The sequence below is a fragment of the Ceratosolen solmsi genome, unplaced genomic scaffold, assembly GCF_000503995.2.
Source record: "Ceratosolen solmsi marchali unplaced genomic scaffold, CerSol_1.0 scaffold7, whole genome shotgun sequence".
Classification (NCBI taxonomy): Eukaryota; Metazoa; Arthropoda; class Insecta; order Hymenoptera; family Agaonidae; genus Ceratosolen; species Ceratosolen solmsi.
The window spans coordinates 2,051,417-2,069,219 of NW_011948413.1; the positions used below are offsets into that span (position 1 = coordinate 2,051,417).

At 26.7% G+C, this 17,803-nt stretch overlaps 1 protein-coding gene across 3 annotated transcripts in view; it reads left to right on the forward strand.

Moving 5' to 3' along the window:
* The window catches only part of vn (membrane-bound neuregulin protein vein), a 287,263-nt gene that overhangs the window by 129,095 nt on the left and 140,365 nt on the right, over positions 1-17,803 (forward strand). For all 3 annotated transcript variants that reach the window (XM_011505896.1, XM_011505895.1, XM_011505894.1), the window contains exon 2: positions 2,903-3,065. In XM_011505896.1, the coding sequence (XP_011504198.1) occupies positions 2,903-3,065 (163 nt within the window). The remainder of the gene's footprint in view (positions 1-2,902; positions 3,066-17,803) is intronic.

Genomic DNA, 17,803 nt, shown 5'->3' on the forward strand with positions numbered 1-17,803 from the left:
TACCATTAGGTACATTTTAGTCCTCTTTAAATTCTCGTCGCGAAGCGGTAAACTCTCCCATCTCCTTGTCTCTTCTACTCACAGTGGTTTACTATCTATCCTCCTTCGTGCCCCCTCCCCCTCTCGCTCTCTCTCTTTCTCTTTTTCGGTCACCCCTACACTATCTTTATCCCTCAAAATCGCATCTCTTCTACTCCCCTTTTGCACGTTCGTGACTCCCGTGGGCGAAATTTGCATTTGAATTTTGGCATTTCGTCGAGTATAAGGGTAGAAAAGAAAGGGAATGAACGAACGAGCACAAGAGAGAGAACTAGTAGCGAGTCTCTCTCTCTCTCTCTCTCTCTCGCTCTCTCTCTCTCTCTCTCTCTCTGTGTGTGTGTGTGTGTGTGTGTGTGTGTGTGTGTGTATGAATGAGAGTGCCAGAATGTCAGAGATGGAGGCAGGGAGAAAGCTGGCGCTAATCGTTAAATAGCATTTCGCGAAGTGCTGCGGTCTCTGCCCTGAGGGAGAGGCCACCGAGCGAAACCGCAGTTCCGCATTTATCCCGTGGTGGTCGCGCTGCACCGATAAGGCGCATTGTCGAAAGCCCCCCGGGCGTACTATCCATCTTTGCCATCTTTCTCGCTCGCACGTATGCTCCTCGACTTTTTATTTGGGTCTAGATTTTCGTGCGCTCTTGACCGTAGAAGTGATTCCTCTACCCCAAAGGAAAAGAGCCGATGGTGCGACAATCACGCACTTTAGTTGAAATAGACGAATCTCGCTCGAATATTTACTGTTTACTATCTGTCAACAAATTGAAATCATTTTTTATCATTTTACCTTGTAACTGTAAAAACATTAAATTTATCGAAGATTTACTCAATTTAATCAGCAATGTAGATCAACACAAATATCTTTTGATATCAAATTCCTACCTACGTATTTTTAACATATTCTGAATTAACTTATATAATTTTATGTTCATTTTCTCCATATTGAATAGTAGTCCGAAATTTGGATATATCAATGTTTTAAAAATTAAATTCTTCTGTCTTAATATTTATTTATTAAACTTAATAATTACAAATAGTTTTAACAATAAAAGTTTTTAACAACATATAACAGTATTTACTAATTAGGTTTATGTATTGGTGTAAAATTAATTAAATGTACACACTTTTATCTTTAATTTAGTTGAACTATTAAATTTTAATTATATTCAATATTCAATGAAGTTCTGTATTAAAGAAAAAGGAAAATTGTAATTTCTTTATATGATCAATACATAATAAATTTTATAGAAGTAAAAAAAAATTTAATTTAATCTAAAAACTTGTAATTGTCAATCATTGATTTATATTTGTAATATCGTATTAAAAATATTGTACTATTATTATAAATATTTTTATATAAATAAGGAACGAAAGAATGTATTATTGGATTACGAAGAAATAAGCGTCCATGCAAAATAATAATTATTAAAAAATGGATAAATTTATTTAGATCTCAAATAAACACAATAATATATGTAAAGATTAAGATTATAATAGTGATTTAATAACAGCGAAAAAATTATATTATATACAACCAGTGCACTTTGGTAAAAATTATGTCAAACAGAAAAATCTGTTAAATTTTTCTTTGAATTTATTTTAAATTTACAAATACTCAGTATTGTAATATAGTGTTAATATTTCGAAAGTCCTAAGTACATATGATAATATTAATAGGCAATAAATGTAATTTAAAAATAAAATAATTATTTAAAATTTAATAGTTTTAAATACACAGTTTCAATTAAGCCATTTTTATGATAATCTCTTTTTCAACACCAATAATTATATCGTATAATTTTTAGGAAGAAAGTTAATCAATATATATATATATATATATATATATATATATATATATATATTAGCCTGGTTAAAATGAATTAAAGTGCTTTTATATAACATTAAAGTCATTTTATTCTATTTAAATTTTATTTAAATTGCACAAAGAGCAAGTTTAATATTTATTTTTCAAGAAAGATGTGAATAGAAATTTTCTATCGACGTAAGCAAAATAAATTGATAATTTTAATGCAACCTAAAAAAGTGAAGTAAAAAAAGTGAATAAATAATATATTTCTTTGAACTGAAGATACGTAAAAATTAAATTATTCCAATTATGTTTAATTATCATACTAGAATATTTTAATTATCTATTATTTGTCTTTGCTTTTCTTATAAAAATGTAGTTTCTTATCTACGTATCAGACAAAAATGGGAAGTAATATAATTGACTGTATTTTTAAATATGAAGTATTATATTTCCTTTATTGATTTGAATTTCCTTTATAAATTTATGTAAATATACTGACGTAGCCTTTAGGATATTACTATTACTTTTATTAGATTTATTATATCCATAAATATTAATTTTTATGAATAATTCAAATAAATTGTACTTTTATCAATTATTAGAATTATTGTATACATTTATTCTACTCATTTATATAAATTAATTGCATGCATAAGATTATTTTTTATTTCCACATAATTATAATACATTTTGTAAAATATTATCTTTTAATAAAAAAGAAATTAATAATTTAATAAAAAAAATTTGACTACTAAAGATGAATGTAATGAGTGTTCTATCGTAAAGATTGTATTAGAGCTACAGTGACCTTATACAAATGAGTTATACAAGATAAAAAAGAAATTAGGTTACTATGTAGTTAGGAATCTATAAGTTTAATTAGTGTAAGATAATTCTAACGAAATATGTTTATTAGTATTTTATATTTATAAATGATAAATGCATAGTAAGATAAAAGCTTAATATTCGAATAGAAAGACACATTTTTTGTAATAAGAAAGAAAATTGAAATCAGACATCAAGTGCTATAAAGTAATATTTCTTTTCCTTTTTACAGTGAGAGAAGTCACGTTATCCGAGTTAAGAGACTCAGTGGCGAGGTACCGGGACAGAGTTAAACTTGTGTGTCGAACGCGAGGTTCACCACCTCCGAGAGTGCGCTGGCTTAAAGATGGAGTTCCTTTACAACCACGAAGAGGTCTTCGGATCCAACACAAACGGTAAGATCGCAATTCGCTCGTATGCGTTTTTATATGAATATGCTTTCTTGATGAAATACATGGCATAACAGGGACATTTTATACCAATGGTTTCTCAACTTCTTCCATCTACATCTTTTTTTTATCTGTCCTCTCCATTTCTTCCATTTTTCTTCCCGCCTTCTATTTTATTTCTACGTGACTCCTTTTAATGGCATCCAGAATAAGTACTCATTTACGCAAGCAAATATTTTGGCCTTAAGAAATATAATACATTAAATTTTCCGTATCTGCAATTGTCTCTTTTCTAAAGGAAGAAAAAATTTCAATTTCGACCATAGCTGCAGGTTTACATTTATTTTAGAGTACTTATTATTTAAAGACTTAGGTATATTGCAGAGTTGCAGAGATTGATGACATTTTTATAACTTTTATCCTCAAATTGTAAATTAGAAGGTACACTGTAAATTTATTTAACGTAATTTACTCGTTTTCATAACTTTTTTAAAATTTTTCTGTTAAGTTCTTAAAGTCACGTTACGTGACTCATTTTTCTATATTTTCTTAAATATAACAAAATTTTCATCTTTCTCAACATAAGATAATTAAATAACGTAACAATAAAGTAATAATGATTGATAAATAGTAGCAAATTCAAGAAGTAATTTTAATAATTTTGTATAACCAATCATCAAAGTAAATTGCAATGTATGCTTTATATAATTCCTTTTTTTATAGTTTTTCTATTATAATTGTTAAGGTAAATATTAAACTAAAATTTGTTATAACATATTTTTATAATCAAATTAATTTACATATTAGCCATTTAACTGAAACTGAAATTAATTCATGAATATAGAAATACTAAAACTTTAACTATTTCGATGCTGTACACAAATTTGTTTTTTAAATATTTCAATGCATGTTTAAAATGTTTTGGAGTGCCAAACTATATAAAATGAGATGTGGGATTTTATTTCTCTATAAACATACATCAGCTTATCTGTAAAAAAACTAAACTGTTAATGTAAAAGGGCAGTTTTGATTATGCTTTAGGCTTGTCATTACATATTTGAAACCGTGCATTCCAATCTCACGTCTACTGCGCCATACACGCAATTAGTTTGAAAGCTTTGCCAGTCTTAAAACCAATGAAGATTTCCAACCGGTCGATAATTCAAATAGTAATTTCCTCAAAAGGTGAAACTATTAACTATAAAAACAATCTTAAGATTAAACTTAACCTTACCTATAAAAAGGCTTAATATTTAAATTAAGACCCTCGCATTTAAAAATTCATCTTTTTCTTGTATCAGTGTAATGAAAACATTACAAATATTTCCTTTTAAAAAATAATTTTAAATACAATGTTGTATTTTACTTCTAAAAATACAAATTTGATGTCATATATACATAACGAAATTATTTATAATATTTATATTATTTATAGCTATAACTATAACTATAAGTATTTATGAAACTATATTTTAACGTCTTACATGGTATCCTAATTTACAGAAAATTTATATTTAGGTAACAATAATTATATTACTATTCTTATATTATAGTGATAAATATGACATGATACATTATTGTAACAAAAATGTAATCAATAATATTATAGTGCCCTATTAATTTTAGTTTAGTAACGTTTATATGATTAAATAAATTAATAAGTAAAGTGTTTATTTTTATAATTCAAATAGCACCAATTTACCTACAATTTATTATGAATACTAAAAATAAGGTTTTTTAAATAGCAGTTCGATTTTTTAGTTTTACGAGTAATTAGCCTTGATATTAAATACAATGCAAAAGCTTAATGGTCGTTTGCTTCAATGCGTTGTAAGTGGAGAAAACTAAATGCATTAATAGGAAGTATACATCTCATCCGCAATCCGGACATGAGATAATCCATCAATCTTCTTCATTATGGTGAAATATTCAACCCTGCAAATATATACAGCGAACCAATTATGAAATTAACTTTTTGTTTATCAGTTAAACTGTCATTCATTCTGCTACTATTGTTTTGTCAAGACAAAGGAATGATTAAAGGGTCAGTTTTGGTTCATAGATAATTAAAAATAGGCAACAAACGTAAAGTTGCAGCAAGAGATACATACTAATAATTCAGGTCACATCGTAGTTGGAAAAAGTAGTAATCAAAGTTACACCGTAATGTATAGTAGACATGTCATATTCCTTTATTTTTATGACTCAAAGTAAGTCATCAGTACAAGGCTGATCAAACGATGACTCGTTCTATTAGGATGATCATCACGTAGTCAATATCTATATATAAGCATCCCATCGTATCTAATTTAGTTTCGTAAATTATCTTTCAATATAAGTATTCTGAAGTTATTATTCCATTCAATAATATCATATACTTTTCAATTTCATTTATTTTATTTTTTCAATGTTATTAGTGTTCATAAAAATTTATAATAACTTTACTAACACTTATTGATAAGTTCTATTTTTATTTCACCTCTTATAATACTATCAAAAAGCAAATAATTGTTAAAATTCTAATTAAACCCTAAAGTTAACGTTCTAATTAAACTAAATTAACTTAACTTAATTCTAAATAAAACTTAATTTTAAATAAAAGTGTAATAAAGTTAATATTAAAACTTCAAATTTTAACAAAAAATTTATATAATTATGACTCTTAAAAATAAGATTTAAAATAATTTTAAAAAGTAAAAATACTGGTAAAGAAATTTAATACAAATAACTGCGAGTAATATTAGCCATATAGTATGAAACGATTAAAACTTTAGCTATCTTCATAATATCTTCCCAATTATTTTAAATTATTAGTTTTATCATAAAGCATAAATCCAAAATCTACTTTAGAAAAACGGGAAAATTTTTTAAATATAAAAGTATCATTGAATTTAAAAATGTAATAATAAGATCTAATCATAAAAATATTTCCAAATTCATATTATAATAAATTATATTCTTAAGTAATAACTGAAGTAAAATTTTGTATTAAGTCTCAATTTTTCCGCGGTGAATTTAGAAACATGAAAATAGATCGAGAAATTTAATGCATTGTGTAAATGCAAAGTAATTTCATAGATATGAATGTGAATGAACACGAAACAAGTACATATGCACAAATGATATGATTTAGGCAGAAAGAGAAAGAGAAAGACATGTTAAGGAAAGTATCTCATGAATAAATATATTCATTCAAGAAGTTCGTGACTGTAAATTTTTATTTCTCTTCAAAATAATAAATATTTATGTACATTTTTTCTTTGTATTTATTTTCAGAATTATAATTATATTAAAAAATATAATATCAGTTTGCATAGTAAGTTCATAGAATATTAATAGTTTAAATATTTTAATGTAAGTTCGATCGAGATATCATTGTTCTAATACTCACGCACACATATCTATAAGTACGCGCATATAGATGTACGTATGGTATAAGTAATAATTGAAATTATCATTGATAATGATTACGTATAATATATATATATATATATATATATATATATATATATATATATATATATATATATCTTATTATAATAAGATATTAGAAATAAAAGAAACAAAATGTTTTAATGTTTTTTAACTAGATTTTCAAATATAATGGTTATTATATATATATATATATATATATATATATCTAACTATTTGTACCAAGATAAATTATTTGAAAGGCTTTTCTCGTATGGATCTGCGACGCAGATAAAAATTTAAATCTACTTTTTATCTACTCTGATAATTGCTTAATGTAAATATACATTATTTTTTTCTATACAATAATTGGAGCAATATTTTTGATAAACTGTAATGTAGGAAAATATGCACATTTTTATTTAAAATATTGTTTGATGAAAAAATAATTGTGTCATAGTAAAAATTTCAATTTCCTCTCAGATCTTTTTATTTATTTATCACGACATTTCTCATGGTTTTTTATCTACTCTTTCCATTTCTCATTAATTTTGCTTTTACTCTCACTTATTCTCAACTAGCGGCCAGATAACATGCAGTGCGAACAATAGTTCAATATTAAAATAGAGCAAAAGGATAAAGAGAAATAGAGAGAAAGAAGGAGATAAAGAAAGAGCAAGGGGTCGAAAGCGATAAAAAGGGCAGGACATATAGTGGTTCAGCGCGACTGAACGAGAGTCAAGATTTGCATACGCTTGTCGGCCATTCTGCATTTTGCGAGAATAAATATATTTCAAGCTACGGAATTTCTGTGTACCGAATATCTAGAGAGAAAGAGAGTTGTACGGAGGCTGGAGAAGGGAACGAGAGAAGTGGATAGAACGCGAGATATAATCGGAGGTCGAATGCAGATTTACGCAAAATAGGATTCCGCTTTAGAGGGCAAGGGTGAAATTTGGAAAGAGGAAAAGAGGAGGACGATGTGAGTGAAGAAGGAAAAAAAATTCGACGATGATCCACGAGCGTTAGCCGTTACCGGAAATCGCGCGGTCATTCCAGCGCGCTACTGCCGTTGAAAACGGATTCGTCGGTCCGCACAAAACATATAATTTACCGACGAGAGCTGCCATGCGCGCACTGAATAAAGTAGAATTTATTTTCAACTTCTCACATTGTCATACATATGTACTTTACAATCTCTGTCTCTCTCTCTCTCTCTCTCTCTCTCTCTCTCTCTCTCTCTCCATCTAACTCTTTCACTCTTTCAAAAGCCTACTAGATTTCTATATTCAACTTTATGACTATAAATGAAACACTAATAAAATCAATATATTTTACGTAAACTTTTTATGATACTTTATTATGCTTATTATCTAGGAATTAAACATTTGATACTATTCAATTACACAGTGATATCATATAGTTTTAATAACTTTAAATAAATAGTTAATTTGTTAAAAGTGTGTACAGTTTTTTAATGTATTTGTTTATGTTAGTAATGTAAATTTTAATGAACTAATTATTTTAACGATTAATTATTATATAATTTATTATTTTAGTCATAAAATATAATTAATGTTTGTAACTATTTTTAAAATAGGCAGTATTTTATAAAATTAACTATATTAAGTTTTATATGCAAAGTCGAATAACTCAGATATACTATTTATATGTATAGATGAACCAATACATCAACTATTTCTCGCGGCATTGCTCAATTCCAATCTTCAGCAAACCAACTCTGCCTTCTTTTATATCGGCGGAACTCCTCTATGTCCATCTGAATATCGCGTCTCATGGCTCTACATTGTACAGTCATATCGTTGAGCTTTCGAAGATCTAGTAGTGCGTTTCAGACGATAGCCACACGTATACTGGACCAATTATTATGTTCTGTACGTGATTCCGTACAATTTCAACTTGGCAAAGCGTTCGGAAGGACATATAGCGATGCCGTCCCCACTGCTGGAGACTGCGACGCAAGCAAATAAAAAGCTTACCTACGACGGATTAGCAGAACGATAAACGTTAGAACGTGCGCCCATCGATGGCCAGTCGACGAAAAAAAACAACGTTAGAGTGAAAGAGATATAGATATACAACGCAAAAAGATGAATTAGAGAGATCATAAAGTGAGTGAAAGTACTTTACACTGTTCTCAGGTGAGATCGTACAACGCCGGCTTAACATTGCAGATCCACTCACTGTATCTATTTTATTTTGTCGGTGGATTATATACCCTTTTTTAATCGATAATGCCAGGAGATTTATTTGCCGCGCTGTGGAATACAGCTGCATTTACTACTGAAGTGAGATAACTTTACTTTATTTTAATTTCTAATTTTTGTGCGAATTTGATAATGCAAATGTAAACACAAATTTTTTACACGTATGCAGGCGTATTGATATTCCAAGCCCATAAGTGTAATGAGAATCTTTGGTGCTAACTAATGAGTCTTTCATACAAGAGTAATAATTTGTCATTAAATTAATCCCTTTGTCGCAATATTTTTGTTTTCATCGTTCGTACTTCTGTATAATTTTCACAAATAAATCAATTGATTGTGCTTTAATATTTAAACGATTAAAATATATGACTACTAGTTGAATATTTTTTGTTTAAAATAAGAAAATGCTTTTCATGTAAATTTGAAAAATACATAGGAAAATAATATTTCATTTTTCTTTTATTTTTTTTACCTTGATTTTGCTTCTATATTAATAGATACAGAATGCTTTGAAATAAAATACATTATATAAATTATTTTATAGAATAACATTTATCAATTATTCAAATATGTTTTTATTTTATTTTTATCATATAAAAAAATAAACTATTTTATAAAAATATTTATTGATGAATATTAATTCAAATAATTATTTAAAATTCACACTAAATTATTTCCATGAAATATAAAGTAGTTCGACCAATAAATCTTAAAACGTTGAATCTTTTATAACTAACTACCTTTTAGTTGTTTAGTACAGAGATATAGTTAGTATGATCGAAAATTTTAGAAATTCATAAAATTAAACTATAAAAACACTGAAATTATCATAAACTTCCAAACTGAACTTTGAAATTTGTATTTAATACAAATACAATTAAATTTTAGGACGAATTAAGTAAATATGAAGAATACATTACTAATTTCTAAAGTTTATAAAATGAAAAAATTTACGAATTCTTTTCAATTATGAAGAATTGTATACATTCTCTTATTTATGTAAAAATTATTTACAATTTGGAAATTTTAATTTGTTGTCTATAATTTAATAAATCTTTTAAATAATTTATTGCCTAAAAAAATTCATGTGACGGCATATCAATGTAAAAATTTGTCGTAGTAATCTCTTAAAATTAATGTTAGAAATACAAAGTGATATTTACGATTGATATTCAACATATGTTGTATATAAATCTAAAAGGAAATACTTTTCTAAATTGTGAAAATAAGTCCAAATGAAGATTCGTATCATTAACGCTGTTCATATAACCGATAATGGAGGTTACCAAATTTTGCTTTGTTTCTTATTTAGCTCTTTTTCAAAAAGTAAAAGGAATGGGAGAATGGAGCAATCAACAAACACCTTAACTACAATACGAATAGTTGAAGTAGTAGCGACAGTCACTGACCAGACATTCGGCAGCCGCTATATTTGTTGGCCCGTTGCCAAATTCGATTAAACTGTCCCTTTGCTACCCGGAAGAAAGGAAGATAGGATTTTGACATAGAAGGAGAGGGGTAGATCTAACGAAGCAACTTGGTGACCTTTACCTCGCTCGCATTAGTCAGTAATTTTGATCGATGCAGCTTGGAGTTGATCCAACGCCTTACATATTGGTGGATTTACGAATAGTACATACAAATGAATGGTGAATTTCGTGGGCATTATTCTATCGTATCAACGACTGAATCATATATAAAATGTCCCAACAGGAGTCAAATTGCATTTGTGCTGTACATGAATTTCAATTGACATTCCACTTACATCTAATGGTTGATAAATTACAAAATTTTTTAATATGATAATAACACTTTAAATGGGATGAAGATTTATACTATATATTCAGATAAACAATTACAGTATTATTGTTATTAATTCATATATTAAATATATATATATATATATATATATATATATATATTACAATCGTATCTTTCTAATTTCAGTTATAAGTTCTCAGACATCTAATAAATTCTAAAAAATTCAAATCATTTATATGTTATATTTAATGTGTTTTACTTTTCATTATTTTAATACACGATATATTATATTTTTTTAAGAATTAGATCAAAATGTTATAACACTAAGTGAAATTCACTACAAGTTAAAAAATACATCAGAGAAATTATAATAATAATGTAGGGTACGTAATTTAATATATAATCAAGTAAAAAACTTCATTAAATTTAAATATTGTTTTTATATTACTTATAATTCATTTTTTAAAATAAATATAAATATAATAATGTTAAAAAACAATCTACTCCCTTATAAAGGCATTAAAACTAATAGTCTTTATTTTGAATTTGAAAGCATATTTTTATGCAAATAACGATAATTTCCAACGTTCACGTGAAATGGAATAGTTATTATATATGTTGTGAGAATCAGGCCGATTTACAAAAATTATTTCATTATTTATATTTAATCATCCGAAAACCGTTTAGATCATGGCAACAATTTTAATCATTTTATTGCATTGGAGTTTGTAGCATAGAATGCAATACCATCTATAATAAATATTGCACGTGTTGATTTGTAAAATAAAAAGACCTAACAAACATCGTAACGGGATCTGAAATATAATAGCTATTTCAAAGATATTTAATGCTTGGATCGAATGAACCTCGTACATTTACTAGCATTAAATTAGTTGCAGATGACATAGACCCAAGCAAGGGATTTTCGGTATATTCAACTGACAAATTATCATTGTGAATACAAAACGAGTGATTCACAATGCGCTAATTGACACCTGCAAAGGTGTTCTATATGCTCATTCGTATAGTATTCCCATTATTTCTCTCTCTTTCTCTCTCTCTCTCTCTCTCTCTCTCTATATATATATATATATATATATATATATATATATATATATATATATATATGGGTACATGAATAATACTTTCGTTTATCGCTTAAACATCTCCGCAGCCCTATCGCGTTGAATTAATAAGCTTTGCACCTCGTAAGTCGCACAAGGCTTACGACAGAGCTTGCGTTTGTTTATATGCAATTTTCATACAAGTCACATCGCAATTTATCGTGAAAATTTTCGAAAAAATTATAAAATGTGTCTGTGGATATATAAAGAAAATATAGGTCGAGCTATTGAAATAACGCAGTTTTTTATTAAACAGGATACCTGATATATAAGAATAAAAATTTACCGATACACGTTCAGGGTTGTCGTAAATATTATGATTTTAAGCATAAAAGTGTCAAGAACAATGTAACCCAATGAACTAGTTGTTTTGGTATTTTATCACAATTGAATACTTTTATGAAATATATTGTGCTCTATTAAATACCTTTCAATTTTAACCAGTTACTATATTTTATTTTACTTTGAACTATTCTATATAATATATTTCATAATTTAACTTATTTTACAAATATAAATTTATGTCAAGTATTTTATTAATTTTAGTATATTATAATTTCACAAATATAGAGGGTTTAAATATTTTTTACAAAATTACATTTTCCAAAGAAAATTTATACATAAAACTATAGAATTTAAAGTAATTTTTTATAGATAAGTCAGGATTACCATCGAGATTCAAATTTATATCAGGTTAGATATAAAACAGCCTGCTCAATTGGAAACATCACTCATTATGAATATATTTTTATTCTAAATTAACGTTCTTAAATATAAAATTATATTAATTAATATTTTCATTTTTATAAACTTATGATGTGAAATTCTGTATTTGTTCTCATGTCATTATAATTCTCAAAATTTATATAAAATTAGTTGACATTATGTCATAAATAAAATACTGTTTCAAAATTTATCGACTTTCAGAGATGTTCTCTTTATCATTAACCTATGAACAGTTCAATTGTACCATTTTTGTTGAATATTTTTTTATAAATATATTAAGTATTTCCATTTTATAAATATTTCATTTTATAAATATTTCATATTTATTTTATAAAATTTCTATTTTAAGAAACCCTAATTTTATTTTCCTTTAAAAATTCATAATTAATTATACAAATATTTAATCAAATTATTTAAGCAAGCATTATAATAAGAAAAATTTAGTAGTATTTAAGTACTGAGCATTTATTTATTAAAATAAATACATTTATATAAAACAATTACTAAAATCATGAATTAAATTTTGATATTCAAGATGATCTTAATAAGATGTATAATATACCAATAATTTTCAAATACATATATATTTTAAACAAATTTCTAATTTTATTTATTTTACATATTTAAACTGAAAAATTAATTTTATGACAAATATATTAATGTATTGCGTAAATACTAGTTAATTGCAGAATTATCGTATATATTTTAAAAGAAATATATATACTTATTAATAAGACATGATAATTATATAGTTCTACGATTAACAGAATTTTTAAATATTCCTTAAATATGTATAAAATAAGAATTGTATAATAAATTCAATTGCGTTTAATGAAAAATTCATCGTTTCATTCGGTATAAGGCCGACAGTTTGCCTGCGCTCAAGTCGGACAATAATCTTGAATGATGCACTTGTCTGAAGACATGTACCATAAATGCCACTGCACGATCTTGGTGTAGTTATACAGATGTGCAACATTTATTCCTTCTAATCCTTGAGGTAATAATTCAACTTAAAACAAAGGCACCGAGACTCTTGCAGGAATTGTAATTAGTGAAAACGTTATGTAACTTGAGATGATTATTGTATAGATACTGCTATAGGCAGAACAATGATTAATACCATTTGGGTGAAGGCCTGGAAGAGGATAATAGTATGTAAATAGTTTCTTTCACGTATGCTCAAATATACGCTCGCCTCCAAACAATTGTACATAAATGTCCACAAGTAGATCTCGTAAAAGACTTTGATTTCTAATCTTATATAATTGAGTTTATAAATGAATTTATATAAATGAATATATCGTAAAGTCATATTCTAACACGTATATATGTTCTCCATCTCTGTGTGACCCATACATTTTGTTTTCATACGACATGGAACTATCAAAAAAGGATGACAGGAAGAGTAACAAAGGATAAGAGGTAGGAGGGAGTACATGCATCATATATTCAGTGTCCTCGTAGTAGCTCAGTGGTAATGGTATTAGTATTAGCAGCGTGATACACGACATATAAACGAGTTGAGAAGCAAAAGCAAAGAGCTGAAAGGAGGAAGCATAGAGCGACGGAATATAGGTTTATCATGCGACAGTAGATGCGCAGAAGAGCTACTAAACGGACTGCCAAGCGCATATATGTACCATAGAGTGTAGAGGAGAGAGGATAGAATAAAAAAGAGTGCAAGATATAGTGAAAGGAGGCAGGCCAAAGATTCGTAGTGGCGTCTGTCAAAGTGCCAAGGCAGTTTTCCTCTTCTCGTGAGCTCCCGTACCACTAGAAAGCAAGCTGAATGAAATTCACGTATTTCGATAAATGAAAGCTCTCTCTACGCCAAGGCTCAAACTTCAACCTCTCCCTTCTATCTTTATCTCTCCTTCCCACCTGTTTCATTCGCAATCCACTATCTAGTTATCTATTTTCTCTCCTTGTGCATTGATGCGTTGCATTTCTCAAAATATAAAACAAAAACATAGGCTAGAAAAAGAGAGCAAGCATCTCTACTTACACGTCATAAAAAATAAAATGATAAGATGAAACTTGTATATACTTTAATAGAAAATTCACGTGATAAAGGCAAAAAATGAATCTGGGTGTGGACTTCTCTGCGCAATATGATGCAGGGGAAACAAGATTATACCCATCCTCTCCCATACTTTCTATGTCATTCGCTTCCCTCCTACCTCTATTTATGTATGTTACAGATGAAGTTCTACTGCAGCAGAGAGTAGAATTTGTAGATCGCTGTTCACCGCATACACTGGCTCTTCTTCTGTTAGTTTTATTCTTTATATTTCACTATATGTATATATGTATATGTATCTTTTACTTATTCATATGTATTTCTTATCAATTGTATTAATAATTTTTTGTAATGCTATTAATAGCGTAGTTGATATTCCGGTTATAAAATTTTTAATAACTATCAAAAAGTTGAACTAAATTTTATAAATTGATAGAAACTCATATTATAAAATATGCACTACTATAGAAAATATTAGAAAAATAATTAGTACGAGAAAATTTGTTTATAATTATTTTTAATACTTTGTATTTTTTTTAAAGAAAGATGGATCAATGACATTAAAATTATATCCAGATTTATTATTTATAATCTTAAAATATTATTCAGACATCATAATTATAGAAATAGTGTTAAATAATGAACACTATTTAATTTAGGAGTATTTACTTTAAATTAAATAAGTATTTCGTAAAATATGGTTCTATACAAATTTTCTATGCTTGCATTGCTTATCTATTTCTTTATAGACCTTCGTCCAACTTTATAAACTCTTCATGGGAAAGAAATAAGATCAATACCTTCTGCACTCGAACAAGAGATTAAGATTTAAATGATATTTTCGAAACGCGAATTACATCACTGCAAAAGAACGACCATTTTTGTGGCATTACAAATTTTGCAATTTTTTGTTCTTATATAAATAAAAAGTAAAAATTTTTTGTCAATATGTTTTTATGTCAATATATAATAAATAATGCATGATAGAAATAAATATGAGAATTATTTAATATAAATATATATATACATACATATATATTCATAGATATAATCATTCATTATATAACAAATACTTTAATATAATTTTTAGCAAATGTATTATTTTATATTTTATTCAATTATGCATAAAATTTTGCATTACCAGTTGTAAGAATTAACTTATTCACATATGTGCATACTCATGTTATAACATAAAATATCAAAAAATGTAATTACTAAAGTTAGATCTTCTTTTTTAAGTATTGTATATCAGTCAACTATTTTGAATTTTTTAATACTTTTAAAGAATTATAATTATACTTTTAATAATTATAATTATAATACTAATTAAATAAATGATATTAATAAAATAACTTTATTATTATTATAACAATTAAATAAAAGGAGCTTTAAAATCGTACATTACATTCTTTAAAGAAAATTGCAACAGCCTTAGAAGCACAATCATTACAGTGAATATGTAATTGTGAAAATTTTATTATTTATTACATAAAATATTATTTTTTTAAATAGATGTAAAATTTTAATTATGACAATATAAAAATATAAAAATATATATGCGCGTGCATACATATAAATACATATACATAAATATGTATACTACAAAAATAATCTATGCATTCTCATAATGAAATAATATTTGTATAAATTATCGAAGATTCATTAATAATTAATATAACATGCATTTAAGTATTTATGTTTTTTTAATATTCAATAGAAATGAAGATCAAAATTAATACCATTATAAATATTCTAACAGCATCATAAATATGTTGATTACTATATATATATATATATATATATATATAAATATATATATATATATACATAAATTATTATAACATGGAGATTGTTGTTGTTTAATTAAAAATGTACCAATTTAAAGACTCTGCATAAACAAAAAACGACAAAAGATGACATATGAGGTGGTTATATAGACAACGAAGGAATATGAGAGAACATGAAAAGAGAAAAAAATAGTGAAAACGTTTGAAAGCTCTCCAGAGGACTTCACTGCTTGGCACATCGCACAGACCTATACAGCAATTCTTTTTTTCTTTGGTTCGACCTCCAAACGCCACCTCGTCAGCTCTTCGTACCATCGCGCTCTCGCACCCTTTCTTTTATCTTCTCTATTTTGTACTACCTTTGTTCATGTAGAGGTGTAAGAAAAAAAGCACGTTGTTCTCGCGATGCAGGTTCAAAAAGAGGATAGAAAATGAGATATAGGAGAACCAGAGTGCGCGTGGAAGAGGCTTTTAAGGAGTTGTCGACCAAAGAATTGAGAAACACCGGATTTTTTTATACAATCGAAGTTTCGCTCACGAGTCTTAGGTTATTCTACTTGTTTTCCATTGCTACAGAATCATACTAAGTTTGCTTTTACTAGATAAAGCTGTAATACTGCTCCCTCAATCTCTCTCTCTCTCTCTCTCTCTCTCAAACATACACTCTCTCTTTCTCTCTATAATTTTTTTTACTATCTCTCTATCTCTCTTTCTGTATCTCTCTTTACTATTCCGTGCCATTTTATATAATTTATAAAAATACGAAATATTTTCTTTTATGCATAACGTATAAATATTATTGAAGCCTAACCTTAGAATCAACTGAATAGTTTTATCATAAAATAATTTAATCTAAAATAATATTGATTGTAATTGTTATTAATTCAATTATCTATTTTTATTTATTTTAATTATTATTCTATTTTTTTTATGCTTTCTTGTATTTAAATTTTAACAAAGTTTAACTTGCATATATAATATACATGTATATAAATATATTACACATACAGATACATATAGTTTGATTTAATTATTATTTTCTTCATAATTTCTTTATAGAATGCGTTAATAAAGTTTTTAAGAAATTTTTATAATTCATAATATTTTTAATATATCTAAAACAATTTTTTCACTATTAAATTATAATTTTTGAATTAACTAAAAATATAAAATATATAATTTTATCACTGTCGTAATATTTTAAAATTATTGGCATGTATCAAATCTACGTAAATTAGTAATATTTTTACAGAGTGGTAACACAATTTTAATTAAATATAAAACATATGATACTTTTTTAAATTAAAATTTGAAATCAAAATTACATATTTAAATAAATTATATTATATGTTCGGAAAATAATCCCACAATTTGACTAGTCAGCCAAACGTGCAATAATTAACGTAGAACAATAAAACCCACTAGATGTTATGTGGGGTTGCCGGGCAAGTAAAGGGTGAATGCACTGATTAATAATTAATACATGTCTTTATTATTTCTATTTATTTGAATTGATTTACAAAAGGGTGAATTACAGACGAACTTTATATTTCTTGATAATCTTGTGGTGTTGAAATATATTTACTATGAATGAAGCAGGTTATAATCTATTGAATATTATCACTAAGAGGTTATGGTGATTGTAATGCTCTGATCCAACACTGGAATGCTATTGTGTTTATCT